We start from the raw sequence: 27,250 nt of genomic DNA on the forward strand, positions 1-27,250 counted from the left end.
GACAGGGAAAAGGAACAAAAAGAGGTATTAGTGGTGGTAGATAATGAGAAACAGGTAGAAATGCAGGACTCTGAAATTGATTTTCCTCTACTCAAATTGGATAATGAGGGGGTACTTGAAAATTTAAATATAATACTGAGTTACCTTCCAGACAAGTGTCAGTGTTTTGGAAAAGCTATTGCAATCACACAAAGCTATTTGTGGAAATTATTTGGGGTGGACAGATTTAGATATACATGCTATCTCTATAACAGTTTCATCTTCGGTAAGGCAACATCCTTATAGATTAAATCCAGCAAGGCTATTACATGTACAGAAAGAAACTGATTTCTGCTTCCAAATGATATCATTGAGTCTAGTTGCAGTAACTGGAGTTCGCCAATTGTGCTGGTACCAAAACTGGATGGAACACAAAGAGTGTGTGTGGACTATTGAAAGGTGAATGCGGCAACAAAAGCAGATTCATAACCTATACCACGACTGGAGGATTGTATTGAGAAAGTGGGACAATCAAAATTTATCACAAAGATTGACTTGCTAAAAGGTTTTGGCAAGTACCATTATCAGAGAGAGCAAAGGAGATATCGGCTTTTGTGACACCAAATAGATTATGTCAGTTTAAAGTCATGCCATTTGGTATGAAAAATGCACCTGTGACATTTCAGACTGACAAATTAGTTGCAGGTCTAAGCAATTGTGTTGTTTATACTGATGGCTTAATAGTTCTCAGTCAGACATGGGAGGAGCATTTACAGCATCTGGAAAAATTATTTACTCGTTTACAATAAGCTAATTTGGTACTGAACTTGGCTAAAAGTGAATTTGCAAAAGCACAAGTTAAATATCGAGGTCATACCATTGGATATAGTAAGTTGGCTCCAAGAGATGTGAAAGTCAAGGCTATCATGGATTTCCCCATGCCTACAACAAAATGAGGAGTTTTGAGATTTCTGGGCATGAGTAGGTTTGACCGGAAATTTTAGCAGTGTGGTTGCTCCACTGACTGAGCTACTAAAAAACAACACCAAATTTTAATGGACACAGGAGTGCCAGAAGGCATTTGATAGTTTGAAAACTGTATTAACTACGGCACCAGTTCTGGCAGTACCCAATTACACCAAGCAATTTAAATTGGCCATTGACGCAAGCGATATAGGCATTGGGGCCATACTGTTACAAGATGACAACACTGAAATTGAAAAACCGATAGGGTATTTTTCATGGAAGTTGAATGCACAACAGAGAAGATATTCAAAGATTGAAATGGAGATGTTGGGTTGGTATTAGATTTCAAAATGCTGCAATGCTATGTGGCAAACAATTTGTCAGAAACAATTGTTTGTACAGGCCACAATCCTTTAAAATTTCTGGACAAATTTTGAGACAGAAGTGCAAGGCTATTCAGATGCAGTTTATTAATGCAACCATTTAATCTACAGATTATACATGTTGCTGGGAGAGAAAATTGCACTGTTAAGGGTTTGAAGCTTAAAGGGGAAATTGGACATTTTAAAACCTGGACACTGAACAGGAATGATTTTTGCTGATACCAAGGATTTGTATACATACCGTTATGGTAATGCAAGGATCTGGTAATATAATAGTGTAACTATATAGTTAAGTATAGGAGATAGTGTAAGATGGGTTAATAAAAAATGAAGCTGTCTCTTAGAATTATGACGATTTCATTTTTCGATAGGGAGGGGGATGTCATGCAGAGATATTAATGTCTATATGTTATTGGAAATTATTTTTTAAAATAGAGTTCTAGTGGGGTCTGTGTCTGTGTGTGTGTCTTAATTGGATTAAAGACAGCTAGTCTGGGTTCTTTGATGTATAGTAGTTTTGAGATGTTAATTAGATAAATGTAAGGAAGGTAGAAGGTAAAGTGTAAATTTGCATTTGTTAAAATAAACCAATCAAGACTGGAGGTGAAATCTTACACCTAGCTAGAAGGTGCCTAGCAATGTGATTTTTTTTCAGCTTACTAACAAAATTGGTGGGATGAAAGCATATTATTGTTGGAAGAAGTAATGTTAAAAACTTAGTGACACAATGGAAAATTTACACACAAAGAGAAAGATATGTATAAAGGAGAAAGGAGATTGGGTGTAAGGTAGAAGCATTTTAAGGTCCAACAAATGTGAGAAGCCTCCAGCCTGTAAGCCACAAGCTGCTGTCTGCAAGGACCCAGAGCTGAAAGAAACTCATTTTGAATGCATCTGTCCAGGGTGTGCTCTGCCAGGTGTCTCTTTAAATCTATAAGATTTACTGTTGCCTTAGCGGGGGTGTAATTGAGAGTCAGATTAATTAGGGGATTTTTGTAGTTATTACAGCAGACGTATGTATGTGTTTACAATCTTTCTTGTATTAATAAATGTTTAATTTAGTTTTATAAAATACTGCTTGAGACTTGGTGGTCTTCTTACTACAGAATTCAAAGCCTGTATCACGAAATAAAGATATTACAGTTGTTTCAAGTTTCCCACTGGGATTTGAACAACTCAGCCGTTACCCTCGGCTGTGTCATAATAATCTCTTGAGATTTCCTCTTAATCATTCTATGATTTGCCTCAGACATGAGAGGTGGGAATAGAGGACAATGTCCTCTTTATTTATGAATCCCATAGTCATCCTCTTTTCCTCCCTCAAATGTGTGCACACAAAATTCAGTGCAAAAAAGATGTTCCAAAAATAATTTGCAACAGAACAGTTACTAAACTCTATGCAGTATTCTCAATAATGAGTGAATGATACAACTATTATATAAGATCAATTATAATGTTGACCTATGCAAACAAACATATAATCAGGATCTGTATCTTAACCATTTGTGCTCATGGCATGAATGTTGATATTGTTGAAGGAAGAATTTAATGTCTGTATTAGTGTTTTCCTTTTGGACATGGTTTAGTCCAATACTAAAAGCGTTCTGAAATATAGCCTCAACTTTGACTTCAGAAAACAACTGTGTGTTGAAATCTATATTTCTATTAATCTGACATTTACCAACACTCTTCCCTCTCAGTCAGAACTGCACATTCAAGTCCCACTTCAGGACCTCAGTGTTAGTGAGGCTGAGGGGCTGTGCTTTAAATGAGATGTTTTCAGATGGATGTTGAAGACCTCTGACATTTTTAGACGAAAGGCAGGAAAGTCCCCCTGTCTCTTGGCCAACACCATCAAAACTGATTAACTTATCGTTCATCCCAATGCTGCTTTTGAAATCTTGGCTGAACACAAAACGGTAGTACTATTTGCTTACTTAATAAAAGTTCATGCATTTTAAAGTAATTTAGTGCACATAAAGCACTCGAGGCATTTCTGAAAGACATAAGATGCAATATAAATGCAAACAAGTCTATTTCCCCTCAATCCGGAGGCTTGATTCTGGGAAAAAAAACTTGCACTTCAATATTTTTCCCCTTTCTAATCAATAAAAAAAAAATCAATATCCAGACTGTCCTAATCTAAAAATTTTTTGATTAACTTGGGATGGGTGCAGGAAGCAAGAGGGGGATGCATTTACGAAGCCCAAGTGTTTACCACCATTCCAGTCTTTGGGCCACGCAACCTGAAGGTGAATGAACTATAAATAATTCACCATCTATTTGTGAAGTGCGCTTCTAATTTCGACTGAAGGGTCTCATTCATACTTCTACAAAGTGGGCAAAAACACGAAGCACTAATATTTAATACCAAACCAAATTACACTTCAGCACAAATATGACGTTATATCACAATCTGAGTAATGCATTATTGCAGACTTAACTTCATTCTGAGTTGGGACTGCTGACTATTGAGTTCTCATCTCATTTTGATTCTGGATTAAAATTAAGTTTCCACAAAACAAGAAACAGTACTTTAGGCACCTTTACTGTGTTTCAGTTTTGCAATGAACTGATTAAAAAAGTCTCAGAAGCCATTATTTGGCAGTTAATGTCACATAGGAAGTTGTGGCTTGACTTTTCCTGCACCTTTTTTTTTGAGATGCCCAAAAAGTGTGTGGTTTCTTTGAATTTAATGGGAAAGCAAAGTCTAGGGAGAGTACTTTCTATTCAAAATATGCCCATCCATTTCTTTCTGAAAGTAATAACTATATTATAACTCCTACATCTGCACATATTTTTCCATCACAAATTCCTATGTCCATACTTTTTAAATGGAAACTACCTATGTAAACTTGTTACAGTGCAACTGTAACTTCCTCCCAGTGGGTATGTACAGTTTGGGTTATGTCTACACTTACCATTCTTCCATTCCATTTTGGAGAACTACCTCCATGCATTTCACTCTCATGTTTATACAGGTGCCTTGTATGGGTCTCTGTGCAAGCCTGAGAGAACACAGTTCTGGGAATGGCCCTGGGATTGCTATGTTATGATGTAACTATGGTGCCAGAGTTAAGGACATCTCCTCAGGGCTGGAGAGGAATTGGAGTGGGAGGGGAAGAATCCAGTTGTCATGATCCATGCGGGTACCAATGACATAGATAGGTCTAAGAAAGAAGTTCAGCTGAGGGAGTATGAGCAGCTAGGGACTAAATTGAAAAGCAGAATCACAAAAGGTAATAATTTCTGGATTACTACCTTAACCGTGAGCAAATTGGCACAAGGAAAATAAGATCAGAGAGTACACTGTGTGGCTCGAGGATTGATGTGGCAGAAATAGATTTCAGTTCATGGGCACTAGCACCAGTACTCAGAAAAGTGAGAAATGTACTGTTGGGGCGGCCTTCACCTGAACGTGGTGGGACCCGTATACTAGTGAATCTCATAACAAAGGCTTTGAGAGGCTTTGAGTTAAATAGAATGGGTAGATTTGGAATGTTAAAAAGAAAGGACAAAGGCAATAAGAAGGCAGCTCACCACCACCTTCTCAAGGGCAATTAAGGATGGACAATAAATGCTGGCCTAGCCAGCGATGTTCTCATCCCATGGAGGAATAAAAAAAATGCAGGATAGCGATGCGGGTAATAATAACCAGAGTGTAACATGAAGGGACAGAGCATATAAACTTAAGATTTCACCAGGAAATAACATCAGAGTAGGGAAAACATATTAAAAGACATAATTAAAGGCTCTTTATCTAAATGAACGCAACATTCGTAACAAGGCGGACGAATTGATAGCACAAAGAGAAATAAATGAGTATGATAGCCATTAAAGAGATATGGTTGCAAAGTGACCATGGCTGGGACCTGAATATTCAAGGGTATTTGACTTTTTGGAAGGACAGGAAGAAAGGGAAAGGAGGTGGGATGGCTCTGTTAATAAAGGATGAGATCAGTCCAATAGTGAGAAATGATCTTGGCTCGGAGGGCCAAAAAGAATCCGTTTGAGTGGAGGTAAGAAATAGCAAAGGAGAAAGTGGGAATGGTTTATAGGCCCCCTGTCCTACAATGTAACTACTGTCAGAGTATAAATAAAATAATAATAGCGGCTTGCAAGAATGGTACTGCAATGATCGTGAGAGATTTTAATCTTCATATAGATTTGGATGAATCAAATTGGCAAAAGTAGCCTGGAGGATGAGTTCGTAGGAGTGTATTCTGAACCTTTTTTTTTCAAATAATATATTCTGGAACCAAGCAGGGAACAGGCAACTTTACACCTAGTAATGTGTAATGAGGCAAGAGTAATTAATAACCTCATAGTAAAGGATCCTGTAGGTAAGAGTCAGAGTGGTTGCAGAAGAGCTACATTGGATGTGTGAGGATGGCACAACTCAGACGAGTGTGGCATACCATGTCAGCAAATCTCCTGGCAAGTGTAGCTACAAGCAGCAGCTAGGTAAGAGTGATTATAACATGATGGAATTTCACATTCAGTTTGAGGGTGAGAAACCTGGGTCTGAAATTAATGTCTTAAACTTAATAAAGGCAGTTACAAGCATATGAAGACGGAGTTGGCTAAAATGGAATGGGAAAACAGGTTAAAGGTAAGACGACAGAGAAGCAGTGGCAGACATTTAAGGAGATATTTCATAACTCTCAACAAAGGTTTATTCTATTGAAAAAGAAAGGCCCTACGAGAAGGGTGCACCATCCATGGCTAACTATAGAAGTTAAGGATGGTATCAAATTGAAAGAAAACATGTACAATGCTGAAAGGATTAGTGGTAGCCCAAAGGTTGGGAAAAATTTAGAAACCAGTGAATGATAACTAAAAAATTAAAGAGGGAGAAATTGGAATGTGAGAAATATAAAATATGTAGCAAATATAAAAACATGCAGTAAAAGCTTTTACATATATAGAGGATTGGCTAGCTAACGGAAAACAGAGTCAGGATAAATGGGTCATTTTCAGGTTGGCAAACTGTAATTAGTGGAGTGCCACAGGGATCAGTGTTGGGGCCTCAACTATTTACAATCTATATTAATGACTAAGATGATGGGACCAACTGTCTCGTAGCCAAATTTGTTGATGATACAAAGATAGGGTAGGAAAACAAGTTAAAAACAAAAAACTACTACGGATGCTGGAAATCGAAAACAAAAACAGAATTACCTGGAAAAACTCAGCAGGTCTGGCAACATCAGCGGAGAAGAAAAGAGTTAGGAAAACAAGTTGTGAGGAGGATACAAAGTGTCTGCAGAAGGATATAGATAGGTGAAGTGAGTGGGCAAAAATTTGGCAGATGAAATATAACGTGGGAAAATACATGGTTGTCCACTTTGGCATGAAGACTAGAAAAGCAGAGTATTATCTAAATGGAGAGAGACTGCAGAATATTTAGGAGGGATATACTTACATTGGAAGCAGTTCAGAGAAGGTTTGCTGGGCTGAGTCCTGGGATGAAGGGGTTGTCTTAAGAGGAAAAGTTGAGCAGGTTGGGCCTATACTCCTTGAAGTTTAGAAGAATGAGAGGTGATTTTATTGAAACATATAAGATTTTGAGTAGGCTTGACAGGGAGGATGTTTCCTCTTGTGGGGGAATCTCGACTAGGGGGCAGAGTTTAAAAATAAGGGATCTCTCATTTAAGTCAGAGATGAGGAGGCATTCTTCTTTCAGAGGGTTGTTAGTCTTTGGAATTCTCTCCCACAGGGAGCAGTGGAGGCTGGGGTCATTGAATATATTCAAGGCTGAGTTAGACTTTTGATCAACAAGGGTGTTAATGGTATGGGGACAGGCAGGAAAGTGGAGTTAAGGCCAGAATCAGACCAGTCATCTTATTGTATGACGAAGCAGGTTCATTGGGCCAGTAGCCTACCTCTGCTCCTACTGCTTATGAACTTATGAATTGCATATAGTGAGTGTACTTGAGAATAAAACTGCACAGATGCTGTGCCTCAGGGTGTTTGTGTATGTTGGAACTTTGAAATACAGCAGCTTGTACAATTAATAAACAAGAAGAGTTTGTTGTTCTCAACAAGGATCAGGAGATGTATGAGAAAAACACCTCCACTGTCTCAGAAATAAATTTCAATTCATTTTAGCAGGCTTTGTACTTCAAAGTACTAGCTTATGTCCCCATTACCAACTGTATTCTCTGCTTTGTTACCTCAAACACCATGAGCTCATGGACTTTGTTGTCATTAGAATTCAGACCATCTGTTCTGCTGTGTCTGCTTCTTTCACCCCTCCCCTTCCCCAGTCTCTCATTCTCATCTTACACAAAATTCAGTTCATCCATATCCCATCATATACTCACCCATTCATCTATCATCTCTGCCTTTAGCAATCTGAACTGGCTCCCAAACCCCATTCAAAATTCTCATCATGGTTAAATCTCTTCATGGCACCATCCCTTCCTATCTCAGTAACCTTCTCTAGCCCTACAATCCTTCCACTCTGTGGACCCTGGCCTGCATCTCTCCCCGCTTTGCCTCACTTTTGGTAGTCAGTCATCTAGGCCCTATGCTCTGGAATTCTCTTCCTATAACTTCTCTGCCTCAACACTTTCATCTTCTCCTTTAAGTCCCTCTTTAAAAGCCACCGCTTTAGCCAAGCTTTTAGCCACCCCTTCCAATGCAGCCTTCTTTGGCGCAGCATACGTTTTTGTCTGATTAAGCCTTCGTTTAGCACCTAGGACTATTTTGCTATGTTAAAGGCACTGCATAAATGAAAGCTGTTGTTGCTGTGCTTCACTGGCAATGTTCGGTTCTTGCTTCTTATAAGTGCAGCCAGTGTTGGGAGAACCAAGGTATAGTCATGTTATGGGAGCACCTACACTGATCACAAAATTCAGCCTAGGATCAACAAGGCTCTTCTTCTCCCTTTACTTACAGGGTCCTTGGTAGCCTTTCCACTTAGGATGTCTCGTGCTTTTTTCTTAGTCATATTGAAGTTCTTTAGGTATGCATCATAAACATGTCTCGCCAGTGATTTCAGATCGGCTATTAGTGGGTTTTGAACTGTTGTTTCGCTAGCTAGAAGTCCCGCAACTAGTTTTTTCTTCTCTGCTTCAGGCATTCGGCCAAATCGGATGGCTGTTACCAGAGAAAAACAAAATTAGGCTTGGCAAAGAATTCAGTTAATTTTGGTTAAGTATAAAATTGGCTTAAATTTAAGTTATTTATTATTAGGCAGGTCAGTGAATAGCAAGTCTGTTTTCAGCAAGCATCAATCATTGCAGACTGTACTACCATAGAAGATTTCAACACAAGGTCGTTAACACAAATTGAAGACAGGCAGTTCTCCCCTCTGGTAACAATTGTAACACAGTAACCCTTTCACTTTAACCTTCTCCTAACATGCAAGGACCAGCTATCATACTGTTCTTCACAACTGTTGCCCCGTCAATTCCGGAAATAGCTCAAGAACAATAGAAAACAATAGCTGAGAGTATATCTCAAGGATGGAACACAAACTGATGGGCTTGGAGGACATTATAAAACATACAAGGACTGACAGAGATTTACACAGCACCTCTGACGTCTGTTTTTTGTAGGAAAACAGGTAACCAATTTACATGCAGGACGTCCTCAAAATTAGCAATGAGGTGAATATTTGTGGTGGCATTGGTTGAGGGTGAATGTTGGCCAGAGGGCTGGTGGAGCTCCCTACTCTTCTTCATAAAAATGCCATGAGGTCTGTTACAGACACCTGAACAGGTAGGCAGGCAGCGCCTTGGTCTCATCTTTTGAGTAACATTTTAGACCAATGCTTAGAGCTTACAATTAACTTAGAGGTCATGCCTCCCCAAAATATTCATAGGATTTTTTAAAAACCAGACTTGGCTAATTGATTTTTATTTGCTTTTCTTTCTGTTCCTCCTCCAATAGTAATCAGGATCAGAAACATTGGCTGATTTTCCTCCTTCCACAGCCTGGTACAGTGAATCCAATTCTTATTGCAAAACTGCCACATTAGCCAAGAACAAATAACTCAGCAACGATCAGGGCTAAACCTGGGGCTTTCCTAGCAAGTATGATGCAATGGGCACAATAATTTTTAAAGACTGGATTAATTCAAAAGTGAATCAATAACAAAGCTGAACAATTGAAGTTAATAATAAAAGTGAATCAGGAATGAAGTTGTGGCAATTTATTGACCAACTCTGATTTTTAGTATATTTATGCCATGTCAGGTGCCTGTAAAGCACAACTTTAAACAAAATAAAATGTATTAACACAAACAGCTTATAAAATTACTCAATTCTCTATTTGGAAAGCTGTTAAGCTCATCAATTTCTCAAGTCTTTAATTTTCATTTGCTCATTTTGGCGACATATACTGACCATTATGTGACATCCCTAATGCCAGGCACTTCTGGAAGCGACAATACTGGCACTTATTCCTGTTCTTTTTCTGGATCTTACAGTTACGATCACATTTCTCATACTTCAGCTTCATGCGAATCGTTCTTCGGAAGAAACCCTGGAAGCCAAATTTTAGTTTAATTTTAGACTATGCAGTAAGACAGAAATAGGATTTCAAATCAGAGTATGTGGCTCAATAATAAATACGTGCAAATTTCTGATAACTAAAATGCTAGCTTAGACAACATTTTACTCCTTTTCTTCTAAGTTGTTGAGTTATTTATAAGCATTTGTGTTTTCGGTTATCACCTGTAGAGTAAGCCAAAACAATCTCATTTTGAAACTCTAGAGAGCAAACAAGGATTAAAGATTTTCTGCATATATCGAAGGTATGCATGCACTCCCTGGAACTGTCAATCATTTCTAGTAACTTTCCCATCATACACTATCTCAACTTGCATACTTCACTTTGGGTGAGCTCTTCTAGCTCCCATCTCCAGTCATTTACCTGTGACCCACTGAAAAACTTACTGCATGCCAGCCCCCTTTGTTACCTTGTCACTGCTACCTCTCTACTTGATCTAAAACCCTAATGGGCCATTCCTGCTGCCACTCCAACTTGAACTCTGATACCCATGCCAAAGAAAATCTATGTTCTTGTCATTAGCAGGATCTAACTTCAAGTTGTCTTGAGCTCTTGATAAAAGTTTCAGGTTGTCATATAATAATATTATTAAGGCTTCCCAGCTTGGCATGTAAAGCCTTTTGCTTTTTCAAAGCTGGGTAAGAAGTGGGATTCCTGCTCCACCCTATTCTATTTGCCAAAGTACACCGGTCCTCCCATCTCCCTCCTGCTGCCCATTATCTTGACCCCTGCTGCTTCCGCTGCCTTAGGCATCAGTGCCTTCCCCATCTTTTTGCTCTCTCCTGCACTCCTTACTATTTCCAACCCTGGTTAAGAAGTTTCTTACAAGTGCTTCCCCAGCAGCAAACCATGGAAGTTTATTTTAATAAAACTGCATCATTTAAATAAATATTGCCAATTTCACCAAGTCACAACGTGAAAACTTTTTCTGCAGAGTGAATTTTCATTTATATGGCATCTTTACCATCCCAAGGCTCAAATGGATATTATGTTGAGCCAGGAAGGGGAAGGTTATGAACAGTAACTGAAAGCTTGGCTGAAAAGATGGGTTTTAAGAGGGATTTTATTGGGAGGGAGAGAAAAGTGGAACGACAGAGGTTTAGGGATGGAATTTCAGAATGTAGGAACTTAACCATTGAAGGTTCCACCGCCAATTGTGAAGGAAAGGAAGGGGAGTTGCACTAATGCCAGAGTCACAGGATGTGTGTTTGTTGGGGGGTGGGGAAGAGATATAATGACATAGTATGTTTCACAGTCATAAATCACATGAGCTGAGATTGAAAACTGGTTTCTCAAAAGAATCAGGACTATTCATAGTAACTCAACTTCATTCGTATGACCCTGATCTGTGTTTGCATATTCCGGAGTGTCCAAGCCAAGCAATGTCTGCATTATCATACATACATAGCATAAATTTAGCGAACTGAGATGAATGCAAGTTTTGAAGTTAAGATAATTATGACTTTGGGAACAGTGAATAAAACTTCTGATCATTTACATGCAGGAAACTTAATTGGCTGACGCTAAACTTTGGAATTTTCCCGATAAATGCAAGTTATTGAAGCATAAGTTTCAATTAATGCAATTCTTTCATTGGTTGTTCACTCCTGAGTGGAGCTCCTTTCCAATTAGGTCACAATACTTAATAAAAAGTTAACTTAACCATTCTGAACAACAGTATGCACCAAAATAAATGTATTTTTGTTCTGACTGACCCGCTATGAATGTCCAGCTTGTTGTGTTTTTGTTGTAACTAGCTGAGGCAAAGTCAGGCCTGGTGAATACAATTAAATGAGATGGAAAACCTGAGGATCAGGTATTAAATTAAAACAGGCTTAAAAAAAAATATAAGTTAAAATCTCAAGTAAGAGAAGTAAATGTTCTGAACAGCTAGGTTCATAAGGTTACATGTGCCTAGGAAAAATATGAAATAATGTTGAAGCTTCAGTTAATCTTTGTTGGAACAGTGCACAAGGTTAATGACATAGAAAGGACATTTGAATTTCAACTGACTGAAAGTCAACCGAAAAAGAAGTTCCTGGAATAGCCTAAAATCTGCATTAGAAATTTCAATTAAGCACAGCTGGATACACCGTACATGCAGCAAACACAGAATTCAACATGAACCCACTGACTGACAGGCTGCAGTATAACAACATAGTTAGCCATTCAACATGTGAGTCTAGTCCTTAAGCATCAGCAGGCTATTTGACTGTGGATAACATCACAGACAAGTTAGACATCCTATCTAGGAATGACTCCTGCTCGAAATCCTAATGAGGAGTGATAATCTAGCTAATTTTTCATTTCAGTAGCTAAGGGATAATACCAATTGTGAATCAAAATATGGCTATTCCTACTTTTGTCAGGAAGATATAATTCTCCTAATGGTATTGGAATTTATTGTAAAATAGAGTAATAGTGGGATGTGTCTATGTGTCTATATATGTGTGTGCGTGTGTGTGTGCGCGCGCGCGCGCGTGCGTGTAAGCGAGAGAGAGAAACTTAATTGAATTAGAATCAGCTAGTCTGGGTGCTTTAATGTAAGAGGAGAAGTTAGGTTTGAAATGTTAACTAGGTAAACATGGGGAAGTTTAGAAACAAAGGTGTCAAGGGAACATTACATTTTTAAATAAACCAGACTAGATTATTTTCAAAAGAGGAATGAAATGTGTCACCTAGCGAGGTGAAGTTTAGAAAGAGTGTGTTTATTTTTCCCAAAGATTACTGGTAAAACTTAGTACTATAAGAGATTTTTTATTATCAGCAAGATAAAGTACAAAGACATAGTGAAACAATGGGAATTTGCATTGAAAAGGGGAAAATATGTATATAGGAGCGAAGGCTGTGTGTAAGGGATCCAACAAGTGTGAAAAACCTGCAGCCTGTATGTACCAAACTGCTGCCTCCAGGGACTGAAGTTAAGAGAATTCACTTTGAATCCGACTGTTCAGGGTATCTTTTAAAATCAGTGTGACTTACTGTTGCCTTAACGAAAGTGTAACTGGGAGTTAGATTGATAAGGGGATTTAGAAGTAACATAGTAGGTAATTTGTAGATCTATGTATTTAAAATCATTTCTCTTATTAATAAATGTTTAATATAGTTTTATAAAAACCTCTTAAGACTCGATGGTCTTATTACTGAATTCAAAGCCCGCATCTCGAAACATACAAATTGAAAGTTAGTTGTGACAGTTATGTCAAGTTTCCCTCCGGGATTTGAACAGCTCAGCATTTACCATCTGCTGTGTCATAACACTTTGTACAGCTTAGTTCAAGCAACTCACTTACTAACAACCATCGGGAAGCACTTTTTAAAAAAATAAATTAAAGGGAAGATTTTTTTCCTACCTTTGCAATACTAGTTCAAATAGAAATCAGCAGTTTGACATTGGATTTTTTGCTACCAAGTGTAATATGGACAACATAAAATTGATTTCAATAAACTGCTTTTTATATCAGTGAGTAGAATAAGAAAATTAGTAAAACTGAATTACATAGAAATTACAGCACAACAACTGACCATTTAACCGAGCCAGTCCATATTGGTTCTTATCCTTCACTAGGCAGTATCCTACTTTGTGCTCCTTCTGCTCCCACATCCTTTTATTCTCCTTTCCTTGAATCATTCTAATCTATCTAATCTATTCCTAATACATTGGTACCCTCTATCCATTATTCAGTAGCACACCTTAGAATTAAAAAAAAACGATCCAGCGACAAGACTTTTTAAATTTATGTCATGCAAGTTAACCAAATTTCTTGACCAAGAAAGTAAAGTCAGATGCAAAATATCGTGGATGCTGGAAATCTGAAAAGAACAGAAAATGCTACAAATATTCATCAAGTCTGACAACATCTGTGGAGAGAGAAACAGAGTTAAAGTTTCAGCTCAATGGCCTTTCATCAGAACCAGAAAAATTTAGCCATTAACAGATTTTAGTTAAGTACAGAGGCAGAGAATGTGGGAATGTTGGGGGTGGGGGTGGCAGTACCATGGAACAACAGGGAAGTCTATGATAGGGCAGAAAGCAGGAGAGATTAAATAACAGTGATTGTGCATTGCAAAAGGGAACAGTAATGAACAAGAAACAAAAGATGAGTCCAGAAGGGATGTGAATGGGGAATGCAGAATTATCACCAATGGTTGCCATCCAAAGACAGAAAATAAGAAAAAAAATGGTGCACAGGTTATGATTCGAAATGGCTGAACTCAACATCGAGTCCAGAAGACTGTAAAGTGCCTAATCAAGTGTTGTTCCTCAAGTTCCCAGTGAGCATGAGAGGAACAGTGTAGGAGGCTGAGGACAGAAAGGTAATAGTGGAGGTGGTGCAGAGATTCAAAACGACCGGTGGCTGGAAGATTGAGATCACATTTCCGGATTGAATGGAGATGCTCCACAAAGTGTTCATCTGATCCACATTTGGTCTCCCCATTGTAGAGAGTCTGTATCATCAATGGTGAATACAGTATGCTAAATTAAAAGTGGTACAAGAAAATTTCTGCTTCACTTGGAAAGAGTATTTGGGGCTTTGGTCAGTGAGTAGAGGTGCTGCATTTCGTAAGCCTGCAAGGAAGGTCCCATTGGGAGGGAATGGTTGTGGAGTAGACCAGGGGGTCACAGAACAAACAGTCCCTTTGGAAGGCTGAAAGGAAAGGGAAAGTGAAGGTGTTTTTGGTGCTGGTATCACACTGGAGGTGGCAGAAATTGAGGAGAAAATTTTCCTTCGAACGTGGAAGCTGATAAGGTGAGGCCAAGGGAAATCCTATCGTGGTTTGGTGGGGGGTGGGTGGTGGTGGTGGTAGGTGGGAGAGATGTGGAGCGGTCAGAGTAGAAGTGCAGGAAATGGTACAGGCATAGTTGAGAGACCCGCCAACCATGTTTGAAGCGAGTGGGGGCCAAATCCTGAGTTGAGGCAAAAGGAAGACATTTCAGAAGTGCTGTTATGGGAGATAGCAGCCTTAGGCCAGATACAATTGTGAGGGAGAAACTGGGAAAATGGAACTGAGTCCTTACAGGAAGCAAGGTGTCAGAAAATGTTGTCAAAGTAGCTATGAGAACCAATGGACTTATAATGGTTATTGGTCAATAGTCTATCCCCAAAAATAGAGGCAGGGATTCTAAGGAAGGAAAGAGTCAGAGTTGAACCGTGTAAAGGCAGGGTGGAAATTGAAAACAAAGTTGATTAAATTTTCCAGTTTGGGGCAAGAGCAGGAAACAGCACTAGCACAGTCATCAATGAGCTGAAAAAGGAAGGGGGAAAGGAATAAGGAAGGGGTCCCAAGACGGACTGGGAGAAAGAATATTCCACATATTCCATGAAAAGGCAGGCATAGTTCCTATAGCAACAGTTTTTTTGGGGGGAATGAAGACTTAGAGGAGAAGTTTTTCAATATGAGAGCAAGTTCAGCCAGGTGGAGACGGTTGGTGATGGATAAGGACTGGTTGGGCCTCTGTCATGGAAAAATCAAAGAGCCTTCAGGCTGGCCTGGTGGGGATATGTCCATAGAGCTATGGCCAGGAAAGTGGAAACAGTTAAAGTGATGAAGGATGCTAGGAGAACTGTGGACGTAGGTGTAAAGAGATGGGACAAGGGGAGGAAAGATATGAGTCAAAACAGGAAGAAATCAGTTCTGTGGGGCAAGAACAGGCTGAAATGATGTCCACCGGGGCATTCCTGTTTGTTGATCTTCAGGAGGAGGAAGAAATGGACTGTTCAGAGTTGGGGGACTATGAGGTTGGAGGTTGCAGAGGGAAGATCTCCATAGGAGATAAGGTCAGTGATGATCTTGGAAATGATGGCAGTTAAAGTCAGTGTCCATTGACACCTCTATGTGCATTTTTATCCCATGTATCCATGGATCAAAACATGAGAGTTCCAATCAATAAGCATTTATAGTAAATGTGTAAGCAGCTATAAATAATAACAATCAACATATAAACTGGAAAAATCAGGTAAGCAGTAGTAGCCTGGATGAGGAGTTCATAAAATGCTTTCGAGTTAGTTTCTTAGGACAGCGCATTCTGGAACCAACCAGAGAGCAGGTTATATTAGACTTGTGTAAGGAACATATCTTTTTATTTGCTGTTGGACTGTGGATTAAATTACAATGGCTGCAGGTTGAAAGACAGGAAGAGAGATATATACAACGTTGCAGTCCTGGAACAGAGTGTGCCATGAAAGACAGGATGGCGCCGGAAAGGGGTCCTGGGCCAAGGTGGTTGCCTGACAACAGCATTTTTTTTTAGCTCCTGACCAGGTGACCAGGTTTTGTGTGAGAAGCAGTGCAGCTGAATAGCTCCTAGCCTGAAAGGAACAAGACCTAAAACCTCTTTCTCTTCTTTGTGCAAGATTCCAGTAATTCCACAAGAATAGCTAGCTGGCTTTTCTCCTCATATCTCTATAACCTGCTCTCTCTCTGAAAGCCTCTGTCAATAGGCAAAGGGGAAAAATCACCGTTACAGACATTGAAAGGCAAGTGCTCGACCAGTGAACTAAATACTGAAAATGCTGGAAGACCGCCTCGTATCATCAACAAGAACTGAAAGGAATTCGGAAGACATCGATCAAAATCAAACCATCGAATCCTGTACTCCGGATTGGTACTATTGAACTGCTTTAGCTCCTTAAAATCTGTGTGGTGTGTTGTGCACGCGCTGTATGTGTTTTGTGTGCACGCGGGACTTAAGAGAGTAGAGTTTAAGTTATAGTGTTAGAAGTTAGTAGTTCATATTTCTTTCTTTTGCCACTACTTAACGACAGTTTGTTCAATAAACAGTTATTTACTTATGTTTACAAACCTGGTGCTCGTATTCTGTCAACCTAAATTAAACAGTTATGTAGAATTGGGGCAATCTGGTGGTTTGATCAAACTTTTCACATTTGTTACGGCTCAGGGAACAGCGGGGCTTGATATTACAGCGGACTATCCCCAGTGAGTCACAACACTTGGTATTGTGTAATGTGACAGGATTAATTAGTGACCTCAGAGTGAAGGCACCCCTAGGTAGCAGTGAGCACAATATAATTGAATTTTACATCCAGTTTGAAAGGGAGAAGAGTGGGTCTAAGACTAGTATCTTAAACTTAAATAAGGGCAACTATGTGGGCATGAAAGCTGAGCTAGCTGAAGTGAATTGGGATACTAGGCTAGGGAATAGATCAATAGAGAAGCAGTGGCAGACATTTAAGGGGATATTTCAGAACACTCAGAATAAGTATATTTCTACTGTAAAGAAAAACTAAAGGGAGGACCCACCATCCGTGGTTAACTAAAAAAGTTAAGGAAAGCATCAAACTTAAGGAAAAAGCATATAACTGTGTAAAAATGAGTGGCAGGTCAGGTGACTGATCAGAATATAAAGAACACAAGAGTATGGCTAAAAGGTTAATCAGGAGTAAGAAGTTAAAGTACGAGAAGAAGCTAGCTAGAGGAAGCTAGCTAGGAATGTAAAAATGAATAGCAAGCGTTTCTACAGGTATTTAAAAAGGGAAAGAGTAAGTAAAGTGAATGCTCGTCCTCTAGAGAGTGACAATGGGGAGTTGATAGTAGATAAGCAGGAAATGGCAGATGAAATGAACAAATATTTTGCTTCTGTCTCCACTATAGAGGATACAAAAACATTCCAGTAATAGCTGTAAATCAGAAGGGATAGGGGAACTTGGTGAAATTACAATCACTATGGAAGCAGTACTGAGCAAACTGATGGAGCTGCAGACTGACAAATCTCCAGGTCCTGATGGACTTCATCCTAGAGTCTTAAAAGAGGTGGCTAATGAGGTAGTAGATGCATTGGTGTTCATTTTCCAAAATTCCCTACATTCTGGAAAGGTTCCATCAGAATGGAAAGTAGCAAATATAACACGTCTATTCAAGAAGGGAGGGAGGCAGAAAACAGGAAACTATAGGCCAGTTAGCTTGATGTCTGTCAGTGGGAAGGTGTTAGAATTATATAACCATTAAGGAGGTTATAGCTGGGCACTTAGAGAAACTCATGGTAATTGGGAACAGTCAGCATGGTTTTGTGAAAGGGAAATCATGTTTAACCAATTTATTGGAGTTCTTTGATGGGGTAACATGCGCTGTGGATAAAGGGGGGCCTGTAGATGTGCTGTACTTGAATTTCCAGAAGGCATTTGATAAGGTGCCAGATCAAAGGTTAGTGCGTAAAATAATAGCTCATGGTGTAGAGGGTAACGCATTAGCATGGATAGAAGATTGGCTGGCTGGCAGAAAACAGAGAGTATGCAGAAATTAGTCTTTTTCTAATTGGCAGGATGTGACAAGTGGAGTCTCACAGGGGTCTGTGCTGGGGCCTCAGCTTTTTTCAATTTATACCAATGACTTAGAAGAGGGGAATGAAGGCACGATAGCTAAATTTGCAGATGATACAAAGATAGGTAGGAAAGTATGTTATTAAGAAGACATAAGGTGGTTGCAGATGGATATAGATAGGTTGAGTGAGTGGGCAAAAATCTGACAGATGGAGTATAAGGTGGGAAAATGTGAAGTTGTTCACTCCGGCAGGAAGAATAAAAACACAGAATATTGCTTAACTGGAGAATGGCTGCAGAATTCCGAGGTGCAGAGGAATCTAGGTGTTCTAATGTACGAGGCACAAAAAGTTAGTGTGTGGGTAGAGCAAGTAATTAAGAAGGCTAATGCAATGCTATCCTTTATTACGAGAGGAGGAAACAGAAGGGGGAAAAACCAGAGGTTGTTCCCATGCATTTGCTGCTACAAGAGCCTGGAGTGTGGTTGCCAATTTGAAACTTCAGCTAAAGTTTTGTGGTCAGTAGTGGGGGTGAAATAAGTTTCTTTTGACCAAAAACAACATTTATATGAACAAGGTAAATACATTGGAGGTAGTTCAGTGGAAGCTTACTAGATTGATACCTGGAATGAGCGGTTGTCTTATGAGGATAGGTTAGACAGACTGGGCTTGTTTACAATGGGGTTTAGAAGAGTGACAGGTGACTTGATTGAAGTACATAAGATCCTGATTGGTACTGACAAGGTGGGACGTCAAAAGGTTGCCCTTCCAGCACAGAGGTGAGAAGAAATCCACCCCCCCTCCTGAGGGTTGTGAGACTTCTGCCTCAGAAGGTGGTGAGGCATGGTCACTGAATATTTTTAAGGTGGAGGTAGATAGATTCTTGTTAGACAGGGAAATCAAAGGTTATCAGGGGTAGATAGAAATGTGGAATTCGAAACAAACATTCAGCCATGATCTTAATGAATGTTGGAGCAGGCTAGAGGGGCCGAATGGCCTACCTCTGCTCCTCTTTCATATGTTTGTATAATAGTTGCTTTTTTATTAAAAGAAACCCATCCTCACCCTAAAATTGACCACAAAACTTTAGCTGAAGTTTCAAGTTGGCAACTTAATCCCAGCCCTCCCATGACAGCAAATGCATGAGAACAACCTCCGGTGGCCCTAGTTATTTTTTTCCCCCTCTGTTTAGCATCTCCCTATGAAGAGAAATTTCTTCACATATAGAGCTAAGATCTAAAATGCACTAGCTGAAAGGGTGATGAATGAACTTTTAAAGGGCAGCTGGACATGTATGTGAAGAGGACTCATTTGCAGAGTTAGAGGGAAAAGGCTGGGTTTGGGACTAATTTGAGTATTTCTTTCAAAGAGCCAGCACAGGGGTGATGGGCTGAATGCCTTCTTCTATGCTGTAAGATTCTGCTGTTAACAATGCCATTAGAGCAGAACATAAGAAAATGGAGCAGCAGCAGGCTGTACAACCCCTAGAGGATGATCTCTAGTTGGACACCATCAAACGGGAAAAGGGGAGGGTTCAGGTGAAGGCATTTAAAACAAAAAGCAGATGAGCGTGCAGACTTCATTTAAAACAAAGAGTAGGGTGACTTCATTTAAAAAGAGCATGGACAGCAGTTGATTGGTGAGTATTTCTAGTCTTTAGAGTAAAATTAAGGTCTATAATTTGTGTTTAGGTCTCTAGTCTTTATTTTCTCTTTTTTAAAAATAGTTTGTTAAATATAAGATCGATACTGGTGTAAAAAATTAACTTCCATAAAGTGCAAAGAGCTAGAGTAATTAATTAATTCATTAAATATAACACGACAACGATGGCAGGACGGGTGATGTGTTGCTGGTGCAGCATGTGGGAGCTGCTGGACACCAAAGTGATCCAGAGCGAATACATCTCTGGTAAGTGTTGGCAGCTCGAGGAACTTTGGATTCGAGTTAAGGAGCTGAAATCCGAGCTGCAGACATTATGCCAGATCAAGGAGGGAGAAAGTTACCTGGACACTTTGCTCCAGGAGGCAGTCACACCCCACACGTTAGGTAATTCGAATTTGGTCTGTGATCAGGGACAGGAATGTGTGACTGCAGGTGAGGCAGGTATGGAGATGCAGGGGGTGACGTTCAAGGAGCCTCAGCCCCTGCAATTGTCCATCAGTTACGAGGTTCTTGCAAACTGTGTGGACGAGAGCAGGGACTGCAGGGAGGATGAGCAAACTAACCACGGCACCATGGTACTAGGAGCCATTCAAGTGGGGGGAGGAAATAGGAATGTGGTAGGGGACAGTATAATTAGGGGGTCAGATACTGTTCTCTGCAGCCGTGAGCGTGAGTCCTGAAGGCTGTGTTGCCTGCCTGGTGCCAGGGTTAAGGACATCTCCTCAGGGCTGGAGAGGAACTTGGCCTGGGAGGGGAGGGACCCAGTTGTCGTCGTCCACGTTGGTGCCAACATCGTTGATAGGACTAGAAAAGAGGTTCTGCTAAAAGAATTTGAACAGTTAGGAGCTAAATTAAAAAGCAGAGCCTCCAAGGTAATAATCTCGGGATTACCACCTGAGCCATGGGCAAACTGGCATGGGGTAAATAAAGTCAAGGAGTTAAATGAATGGTTCAAAGATTGGTGTGGGAGGAATGGGTTTCAGTTCATGGAGCACTGACACCAGTACTGGGGTAGAAGGGAGCTGTTCCGGTGGGACAGGATTCACTTGAACCATGCTGGGACCAGTGTTCTGGCGAATCGAATAACTAGGGCTGTAGAGAGGGCTTTAAACTAAATAGAGGGGCAGAGGGTTCTGGAGAGGGGATACCTAGACTTACAAAGCAAAAGGATATGGCAGCATTGCAGGGCAGCTATTTAGGTAACGATACCCAGAGTGTGACAGGAAGGGACAGAGCGTACAAACATAAAAAAAAGCAGCAAATAGGTTCCAAAGGGGGTAAAATGGTAAAAGGCAAAATGAATGGCTCTTCACTTAAATGCACATAGTATTCAGAACGAAATAAATGAATTAATGGCACAAATAGACGTCAATGGGTATGAACTTATAGCCTGAAGAAGAGTCATACGGACTCGAAACGTTAGCTCGGTTTCTCTCTGTACAGGTGCTTTTAGGCCTGCTGAGTTTTTCCAGCATTTTCTGTTTTTGTTTCAGATTTCCAGCATCCGCAGTATTTTGCTTTTATGATCTTATAGCCATTATGGAGACATGGTTACAAGGAGATCAAAGCTGGGAACTAAATATTCAGGGGTATCTGATTTTTCGAAAGGGCAGGCAGGAAGGAAAGGGTGGTGGGGTAGCTTTGTTAGTACGAGATGGAATAAGCACAATAGCAAGAAATGATCTTGGATCGGAAGATGTGGAATCCATATGGGTGGAGGTAAGAAATAACAAGGGGAAGACGACACTGGTGGGAGTAGTCTATAGGTCCCCTAACGGTAGCTATGCTGTTGGACGGAGAATAAATCAGGAAATAATGAGGGCATGTAAAAAAGGCAATATTAATCATGGGTGACTTTAGTCTTCATGCAGATTGGGAAAATCAAATTGGCAGAGGTAGCTACGAGAAAGAATTCATAGAGTGTAATCGGGACAGTTTCCTAGAACAATATGTTGTGGATCCAACCAGGGATCAGACTATTTTGGATCTGGCAATGTGTAATGAGGCAGGTTTAATAAATGATCTCAGAGTAAAAGATCCCCTAGGAAACAGTGACCATAACATAGTGGAATTCAGCATTCAGTTTGAGAGTGAGAAAATTAGTTTGGAAACAACTGTGCTAAACTTAAATAAGGGTAATTACAAAGGAATGAGGGCAGTGTTGGCTGGAGTGGACTGGGAAAGGAGTTTAGCAGAAAAGACGGTTGATAAATAATGGCAGACGTTTAAGAAAATAGTTAATGACTTACAACAAAGATATATCCCAGTGAGGAAGAACGAATGTAGGAAGGGGGTAAACCAACCATGGTTAACCAAGGAAGTTAAGGGTAGTATCAAAGTGAAAGAAAAACATACAATGTGGCAAATCACAAAGGATTAGTAAGCCAAAGGGTTGGGAAAGTTTTAAAAACCAACAGAAGCTGACCAAAAAAAATAAAGAGGGACAAAATAAACTTTGAGGGCAAACTAGCAAGTAATATGAAAACGGCCGTAACAGCTTCTTTAAATATATAAAAAGGAAGACACAGGCCAAAGTCAATATAGGCCCCTTAGAGAATGAGGCTGGAGAAATAATAATGGTGAACCAGGAAATTGAGGAGTTGAATAAATATTTTGCGTTAGTCTTCACAGTAGAAGACACTAACAGCATACCAAAAATACTAAATAATCATGGGGCAAAAGGTGAGGGGGGAGGGTGGGAAAATAAATACAATAACTATCACTAGAGGAAAAGTACTAGGGAAACTAATGTGGCTAAAGGCCGATACATCCCCTGGACCTGATGGGTTGCCTCCTAAGATATTAAAGGAAATAGCTGTAGAGATAGTGGATGCACTGGTAGTAATCTTCCAAGAATTCTAAGATTCTGGAAAAGTCCCAGAGGATTGGAAAACTGCCAATGTAACACCCTTATTCAAAAAGGGAGGGAGACAAAAAACAGGTAACTATAGGCCAGTTAGCTTATCAGTCATTGCAAAAATGTTGGAGTCTATTATAAAGGATGTAATAGCAGAGCATTTAGAAATGCATAATATAATCAAGCAGAGTCAGCATGGCTTCATGAAGGGGAAATCAAGCCTCACAAATTTATTAGAATTCTTTGAGGAGCTAACAAGCAGGGTAGATATAGGTGAACCAGTAGATGTAATATATTTGGATTTCAAAAAAACGTTCAATAAGGTATCGCACACAAGGCTACTTAATAAGATAAGAGCCCATGGTGTTGGGGGTAGTATATTAGCATGGATAGAGGATTAGCTAACTAATAGAAGACAGAGTGGGGATCCAGGGTGGGGCGGGGACTGCATTTCAGGATGGCAACCTGTGCCACAGGGGTCAGTGCTGGGGGGCACAATTATTTACAATATATATTAATGGCTTGGATGAGGGAAATGAATGCACTATCGCCAAGTTTGCGGATGACCCAAAAATAGGTGGGAAGACAAGTGGTGAGGATGACACAGTCTATAGGGGAATATAAACAGGTTAAGTAAGTGGGCAAAAACTTGGCAGATGGAATATAATGTGGCAAAGTGTGAGGTTATGCACTTTGGCAGGAAGAATAGAGGAGCTGAATATACTTAAATGGAGAAAGACTGAAGAAAGCTGCAGCACAGAGGGATTTGGGAGTCCTCGTACATGAATCACAAAAAGCTAGCATACAAGTTCAGCAGGTAATAGGTAAAGCATACAAGTTCAGCAGGTAATAGGTAAAGCATATGGAATGTTGGCCTTTATTTCAAAGGGAATGGAGTATAAAAATAGGGAAGTCTTGCTAAAACTATACAAGGCACTAGTTAGACCACACCTAGAATGCTGTGAACAGCTTTGGTTCCTCTTTCTAAGGAAAGATGTACTGGCATTGGAGGCAGTCCAGAGAAGGTTCACTAGGTTCATCCTCGGTATGGAGGGATTTTCTTATAAGGAGAGGTTGAGTAGGTTGGACATGTAGTCATCGGAGTTTAGAAGAATGAGAGGCGACCTTATGAAACATATAAGATTCTTAGAGGGCTTGACAGGGTAGACGCTGAGAGGTTGTTTCCCCTTGTGGGAGAGGTCTAGGACCAGAGGGCATAACCTCAGAGTGAAGGTTTGCCCATTTAAGACAGAGGAGGAGGAGGAGCAATTTCTTCTCAGAGGGTTGTTAATCTGTGGAATTCTTTACCACAGAGGGCTGTAGAGGCTGAGTCATTAAATATATTCAAGGCTGAGACAGACAGATTTTTAATCAGTAAGGGAATCAAGGGCTATGGGGAAAAGGCAGGAAAGTGGAGTTGAGAATTAGCAGGTCAGCTATGATCTCATTGAATGGTGGAGTAGACTCAACGGGCCGAATGGCCTACTTCTGTTCCTACATCTTACGGTCTTATGGGAGTCTTTGAAATCCAAAGAAAATGGTCGAGGCAACGGAACAGTATAGCGATGTGGGTAAAGGCAAGCAGAATGGGACAGAGAGAGACAAAGTTTAACAAAAATTATACATCAGTGAATAAGGTAATTGCAGGGAATAGAAATTTTTAAAAATGAAATTAAAGGTTCCTTATCTGAATGCACAAACCACCTGCAATAAGATGGATGAACTAGTGGCATAAAAAGAAGTAAATGATTTAGACCTAATCGCCATCACAGAAACATAGTTACAAGGTGATCATGGTTGGGAAATAAATTTTCCAGGGTACACAATATTTCAGAAAGACAGGCAGGATGGCAAAGGAGGAGTGGTAATCCTGACATTAAAGGGTGGCATAAGGATATAAGTGAGAAAGGCTCTGGCCTCTGAAGATCATGAAGTAGAATCTGTATGGGTGGAAATTAGGGATAGCAAGATTCAGAAAACACTGGTGGGAGTAGTTTATAGGTCCACTAATAGTATTTATATTATTTAATGCTCTGTCCAATAGTAAATTATTGGAGCTTGTAAAAAAGGCAACATAATAATTGTGGGGGACTTTCATCTTCATATAGACTGGGGCAATCAAATTGGCAAGATGAGTTTGTAGAATGTTGTGTGACAGTTTCTTGGAGCAATACTTTGTGGAACCGACTAGAGAATCAGTCTAGTGTAAAATATTGTCTCCTACCTTCCAGAGCTCAGAAAAAAGTTATTTGGATCGCTCTTACTGCTGTTTATAATCCATCTTCCGACTGCACTCTTATTTTTTGTAATACTCATTTTATTTATATTAACTACTTTTGTTCAAAGAACAATTCTCTCCCTGCTGGGGTGTCATTTCACAATCAAAAGTCACCCTCTTGACATCTCCAAAAGGAATTTCTATTTATTCTTCAGACTAAACTAATTCAATAGTGGCCTGATCCATTAAACACTTCCAGCAGGGATGACTGGAAAATGATCAATAATGCGTAACTGACCTGATTTTCATCTCTCTTACCAGAGAAAGTGAAGTCAATTGAAGCACTCTTAACCACTATGCAGCTGAACTCTGTACAGTACAGGCAATCTGTGATTAAATCTACCTGGCCTGTGTGTCTCACTTGCTAAATAAATAAACTTGCTGAGCAACCTGTCCTAATTCACTTTGAAATGACTCCAGGTCATTGTTACTTACAATAATACAGTGAGGAGCTGGATTCATAAAAGTGAATTTGAGCAGTTGGCTCACTAAGTTTTTTTATGTTTTCACCTCTTGTGGTCTTCCTATTGCTCCTCTCTTTACCTCAGTAACAAAACGTCTTGAATCTGATAAAAATCTGCTCTGTTAACTGTTCTGCATTAAGCACTGAAATTGAAGTTATACCCAAATGTCTGTCTGAAACCTGTCCAGAGTGAAACGAAAATTAAAGGCTTTATGTTCTTAATCAGCTTACATTGGGCACCTGTTATATGATTATTCGCATAAACTACTGATCCACTTAGTATTTGTGTGATTATAAATAAAATTTACTATTGAAATAAATTTTACTCTGAGCAAGCAAACCAATAAGAGTCACCAGTCTTCTTACGCAGACTTAAATAAATGGCCATATAAGTCGAACTCTTTGATAATTCTCTAGTCTGTAAATAAAATTGATTGATAAGCAGTCTTTACTATTTAACCCAACTGACCATGAAAATACCTACTTGCAATTTAACTTGTTAAAACAACCAAGATAAAAATTCAACTGAGGGACACAATGAGAGAACAAGACTAACAGAACAGTAAAATAGCAAGCGTGTAAAACATCGCCAGATGCTTCACATATACATGGGAAAAACAGACTCAAGTAGTCAATAAGATACAAAAATGAAATAGTGCAGATGCTGGAAATTGGAAACAGAAACAGAAAATGCTGGAAATACTCAGGTCAGGGCCAAAAGCTTAACAGAAGACGTAGGTTTCAAGGAGTATCTGAAAGGAGGAATAGAAGCTGGAGAGACAGGGACTTTAGCGGAGGGAGGGATATTCAGAGTTTCAAGGAGAGTAGATAAAATTCATTCAGATTCTATGGTCTCTTTGGGGTTGCAAGGATTTTTCCCTCCCTTTTGCACCCCCCCTCCCCTTCCCCTCTCTTTCCTCCTGAGGCTGTTGATTAGTTGGAATGCAGATCACCTCCCACTAATCACTCGAAGTACCTGTTGTTCATATCAAAGCTTGGCAAGTGAATTTCAGCAAGCTACTCAACCATGCAGATCATCACAGCTGAGTCTAGTTTTGTTTCCTGAATTCAGGAGTGCAAAGGCATGGTTAATCACCAACAGTCCCAATTTCTGCTCCAGCTGAGATTGGGGGTCAAACCTAGAATCTTGCTGGTCGACATGTTACCCAAATTGCTGCCTGCTGGTGCTTTCAGCCTACTTAAACAGTATAATGCTTATAATCACCTTTCATTTTTCACGTCAAGAATTTACAATATCTAGGGTCAGTTGGCTGAACTAAGCAGAAAATATGACACACAGATTAAATTAAAGGCAGGCAAAGCCAAGTCAGCATTTTCAAAGCAAACAGTTTGCTCAAGGCACTTTACAACTGCCGTGTCCCGTAATTGCTTTGTTTCATTTGAAAGTGCTTCTCAAAATAATTAACAAGAAAGAAAAGTGATCAAGTTAACTTGCTGGCAGAGATTCAGCAGCATTCCCCAAGTCATTTTTACTTTTAAAAAAATTCATTCATTGGATGTAGCTAAGCCAGCATTTATTGCCCATCCCTAATTGTCCTTGAGAAGGCGGTGGTGAGCTGTCTTCTCAAACTGCTGCAGTCCATGTGGTGTAGGTATACCCACAGTGCTGTTAGGGAGAGTGTTCCAGGATTTTGACCAAGGGATAGTAAAAGAATGGCAATATTTCCAATTATGGATTAACAAACAAGATATCCTTTCCTTATATGCATTCTCCTTCAGTGTATTCTGAATCACTCAGATTTCAGCAAGTTTCACTAACTGAAGGATCCATCTCCTGAAAAAATCCCTGCAAAACATTCTTCAAATAAACTCCAATAGGTGAGACAAAACCTAGCATCTAATT

The 27,250-nt window shown here is 39.8% G+C and overlaps 1 protein-coding gene across 1 annotated transcript in view; it reads right to left on the minus strand.

The window, feature by feature from the left end:
* LOC144683574 (peroxisome proliferator-activated receptor delta-like) overlaps positions 1-27,250 on the minus strand; it is an 86,431-nt gene that overhangs the window by 23,055 nt on the left and 36,126 nt on the right. The window contains exons 4-5 of the mRNA XM_078546725.1: positions 9,683-9,821; positions 8,230-8,432 (exon numbers count right to left, since the gene is read on the minus strand). Of these exons, the coding sequence (XP_078402851.1) occupies positions 8,230-8,432; positions 9,683-9,821 (342 nt within the window). The remainder of the gene's footprint in view (positions 1-8,229; positions 8,433-9,682; positions 9,822-27,250) is intronic.

This window comes from Cetorhinus maximus, chromosome 8, assembly GCF_964194155.1.
Source record: "Cetorhinus maximus chromosome 8, sCetMax3.hap1.1, whole genome shotgun sequence".
Classification (NCBI taxonomy): Eukaryota; Metazoa; Chordata; class Chondrichthyes; order Lamniformes; family Cetorhinidae; genus Cetorhinus; species Cetorhinus maximus.